At 41.8% G+C, this 3923-nt stretch overlaps 1 protein-coding gene across 1 annotated transcript; it reads left to right on the top strand.

Annotated features, from left to right (window-relative positions):
• The first annotated feature begins 491 nt into the window (after positions 1 to 491).
• LOC121572829 (uncharacterized protein C3orf38 homolog) lies at positions 492 to 3118 on the top strand. Its single transcript, XM_045209018.1, has 4 exons — positions 492 to 690; positions 1543 to 1721; positions 1809 to 1943; positions 2082 to 3118. The coding sequence occupies exons 1-4, from the start codon at positions 561 to 563 to the stop codon at positions 2736 to 2738; spliced, it is 1101 nt and encodes a 366-aa protein (XP_045064953.1). The 5' UTR covers positions 492 to 560; the 3' UTR covers positions 2739 to 3118.
• Positions 3119 to 3923: the final 805 nt, after the last annotated feature.

Here is a 3923-nt window from a genome sequence, read left to right as displayed (position 1 = left end):
ATGTATGCTCTGGGGTAATTCCCACATTTTGGGATCTTATCCGCTGCTAATGACGAGTTAGTTTGGAATTTCACTGAAGTAGTTGACATTTATTAAACTTTTACACCATGTGAGGTAGTCTGTGCTGGACTAACGGAGCAAAAAGAGCGTGGCTCACAGTTCGGCTACATCTATGCCACCACAACAATTGCATCAAAAACGAAAGTTAACTTACTACGTTACCCATAATGCACTTTAGTGTTTCAAAGCTATACCCCTACTTTACCAACATTTATATAGGCTTAAATTCCACCGAAGTTGCATAACTTTTCAACATTTTGTACAATAATTGTGCAGTAGTAGACCACCAATACATTGGTTAATAAACCAAATATTTAGCGTTTTGTACAGCGGTTACCATGGTTTCTTATTTTCGGAATTGAAACTGAAAGTTCCTAGATATGCTCTGTTGAAACGGAAATGGTTAGATTGTCATTACTGCTGGCATGATCTGACAGCAAGTTGCTACGAAAAGTTTAAGCACCCATTTCTGATTTTAAATTAGCTCTTTAGTTTTGAAGATGTCAAGATTGAATTACAAGGAGAGATATGGTTGCAGACAGCTGTTGGGGATGATGACAGAGGATGACATATCCTCACTTCGATTTACTGTCACTAATAAAAAGACAGATCTTTTCGAGACCACATCAGGTAGGGTCGGGAGTAAAGTTTTTTTTAAAGCTAGAATCCTTAGTTGCTACATCCATATTTGGATTTATAAATTAATAATATATACCCATTGATTCTTGAAGAATATAACTTATAAATGCCTCATGAGCTTTAGTTCAGCAGTTGTACCCCATCAGAAACCAAAGTATAAGCTTGTTTTACTCCAATGTTTGTAAACAATGTAAACGGAAACAAACATTGTATAGCCTAAAAAATATATAATTTTAATATCATGGATGGTCAGTCGTTGCATCCATAGATCTGAATTTGTGAGTGGTTACATTTCTCCAGGGCCATCCCTCAGCTTTTTACCAAAACAGAAGTGGGGTGTCCGATTTGTATTTGTTTCATTTAAGGATTCAAGCTTTAAAAACATCTGTATTAAAACATGTGAATACATTGTTATACAATTAGTTAATTTAGCCTGCAATGCAAAGTTTTAGATCATGTGGATAAAATGTAATTGCAAATAAACAAAAAGTGCACCTACTTAGCTCCATGTATTAAAGGTAGACTCAGCAATATCATCATAGCAGGGTGACTATTTGCAGACATCAACATCAACAACAGAATTCATGTACATGCCATTGCCAAGATTGCCAGACAGTTATTGTGCCCTACCTTGAGGCATACCCTATACTCACATCACCAGATAAATCATGTTTGATGACTTTCAAACCATGGGTGTATTCAGAATTTGTCGTGTTGTAAAAAAGTATTTCCATAATTTACCAATGAATATCCAGTGGTGGTGTGAAAAGCTTTATCTGTAATTATGCTGCTCAGAAATGTGATATCTCATTAGAGTCCTTGGGTCGTATGCTTATGTTACAGAATCAATTGATGCCATCCTTTCAAACACAGAGAATGCAGAGGCATTCCTGAAACGCAGGAAAGTTCAACGTGACTTCATATTCAGATACCTGACGGAGGACGAGGGGGTTGTGATACCCAAAAACAGCAACAAAGACCAGCTAGTGAAGAAGGCTCTTGAGGTCTGGACTATTGAGAAGGTATTTTTGGAGCAGATACATTTGGACACGTAGGGAACTAAGAGATAAGGTAAATAAACCAGTTTCTATTGTCTCAATTATCCTCAGGTGCGTCCACAAGCTTATAAAGATGTCTCCTTCAGTGCTTTAACAAGAGCAGCAAATTCTCAGATCGGATTTAGGCTTCAAACAGCACATGTCCCCCCTCAACCTGTCTACTCTAAGCCAATCTACACATCCCAGGTAATAATAATATCAATCCTAATTCTATGGCAAGAAGGCATGCAGTGTAGAAAGTAATTTCGCTTCAGTTCTTGATAATGCGAAGCTTTGGCCAGAACAGTTATTCTGTTTTTTAAAGAGATATGTTCTTGTCTGTAGATGTCGGACCTTCAAAGCCCAGCAACTGAGACCAATCCAGGACCAGCTATGACTAATGTGAGACAAATTGAGACCAGTTTCAGACCAATTGGTCTGAGAACAAGTGAGAGTGTCTCTGTTTCCTCTGAGGCGACATACAGTGCTGGCTTTGACCACCTGGCCTTGGCCAGACAGTTTTGTCAGTGGTTCTTCCAGCTTCTCAACAGTCTGAACCCCTCCCTGGGCCAGCCTCCTCAGGAGTGGGGACCACAACACTTCTGGGAGGATGTGAGGCTACGTCTCCTCTCCAGCGCCGGAGAGCAGTATACAGAGGAGTACGAAGGAGCAGAGATGGTCAGCCTGCGTCTCCTGGCCCTGGCGAGGGACGAGAGGCTACTGTTGAGCCCCAACCTGGAGCCTGGTGGCCTGAAGGCCCTGTCCTCCCCCCACGGCCTGGTGCTGGTGGCTGTGGCAGGGACCATCCACAGAGACAGAGAATGTGTGGGCATTTATGAGCAGGTGTTTGGCCTGATATGCTCCCCACTGGACCAGAACAAATGGAAGATCAAGTTCATGGTCATGAAGATGAGGGGCCAGGAGGCTCTCAGGGCGGGAGAGATGCTGCTGTCTCCAATATTAACATGGGATTCCAACGACCTGCAGCTCCTCTGTAGATGATGGGGGACCTGGTGTGATCGTCAGCAGGGGTCTTCAACCGAGGGTCCGCAGGTCTGGATCCTAACTATGGAGACATTTTAAGTTTCATCTTTATATAATGTACAGTGAATGGATTTTCATGTAATGCTTCATAAGTAGCCTACTTCTAGGTTTACTCATTGTCAGGAAATTACTATTTAACTATTCTCTAGTTTGGCACATTTTCCCCCCAGCTAATCAATCATGATACTGTAATTGACCTCAGTAACCTCTGATCTATTTATTAGAGTTATTTGTAACCTTTATTTAGGCAGGGAGTCCCATTGAGACCAAAATCTTTTTCAAAGGAGCCCTGCATAGATACACCTTTTATATTATACAGTGGGGAAAAAAAGTATTTAGTCAGCCACCAATTGTGTAAGTTCTCCCACTTAAAAAGATGAGAGAGGCCTGTAATTTTCATCATAGGTACACGTCAACTTTGACAGACAAATTGAGAAAAGAAAATCCAGAAAATCCCATTGTAGGATTTTTAATGAATTTATTTGCAAATTATGGTGGAAAATAATTATTTGGTCACCTACAAACAAGCAAGATTTCTGGCTCTCACAGACCTGTAACTTCTTCTTTAAGAGGCTCCTATGTCCTCCACTCGTTACCTGTATTAATGGCACCTGTTTGAACTTGTTATCAGTATAAAAGACACCTGTCCACAACCTCAAACAGTCACACTCCAAACTCCACTATGGCCAAGACCAAAGAGCTGTCAAAGGACACCAGAAACAAAATTGTAGACCTGCACCAGGCTGGGAAGACTGAATCTGCAATAGGTAAGCAGCTTGGTTTGAAGAAATCAACGGTGGGAGCAATTATTAGGAAATGGAAGACATACAAGACCACTGATAATCTCCCTCGATCTGGGGCTCCACGCAAGATCTCACTTCGTGGGGTCAAAATGATCACAAGAACGGTGAGCAAAAATCCCAGAACCACACGGGGGGACCTAGTGAATGACCTGCAGAGAGCTGGGACCAAAGTAACAAAGCCTACCATCAGTAACACACTACGCCGCCAGGGACTCAAATCCTGCAGTGCCAGACGTGTCCCCCTGCTTAAGCCTGTACATGTCCAGGCCCGTCTGAAGTTTGCTAGAGTGCATTTGGATGATCCAGAAGAGGATTGGGAGAATGTCATATGGTCAGATGA

The sequence above is a fragment of the Coregonus clupeaformis genome, chromosome 29 (assembly GCF_020615455.1).
Source record: "Coregonus clupeaformis isolate EN_2021a chromosome 29, ASM2061545v1, whole genome shotgun sequence".
NCBI lineage: Eukaryota > Metazoa > Chordata > Actinopteri > Salmoniformes > Salmonidae > Coregonus > Coregonus clupeaformis.
Note: the sequence above shows the minus strand (reverse complement) of the source record. Positions and strands in the feature narration are given on the sequence as shown.

What these genes read in the sequence shown, in the direction of transcription:
- LOC121572829 (XM_045209018.1), top strand. Translation starts at nt 561, where the DNA reads ATGTCAAGATTGAATTACAAGGAGAGATATGGTTGCAGACAGCTGTTG. An exon ending in AGGTCTGGACTATTGAGAAG is followed by an intron (nt 1,722 to 1,808) that starts GTATTTTTGGAG and finishes AATTATCCTCAG; the next exon opens with GTGCGTCCACAAGCTTATAA. An exon ending in AGCCAATCTACACATCCCAG is followed by an intron (nt 1,944 to 2,081) that starts GTAATAATAATA and finishes TCTTGTCTGTAG; the next exon opens with ATGTCGGACCTTCAAAGCCC.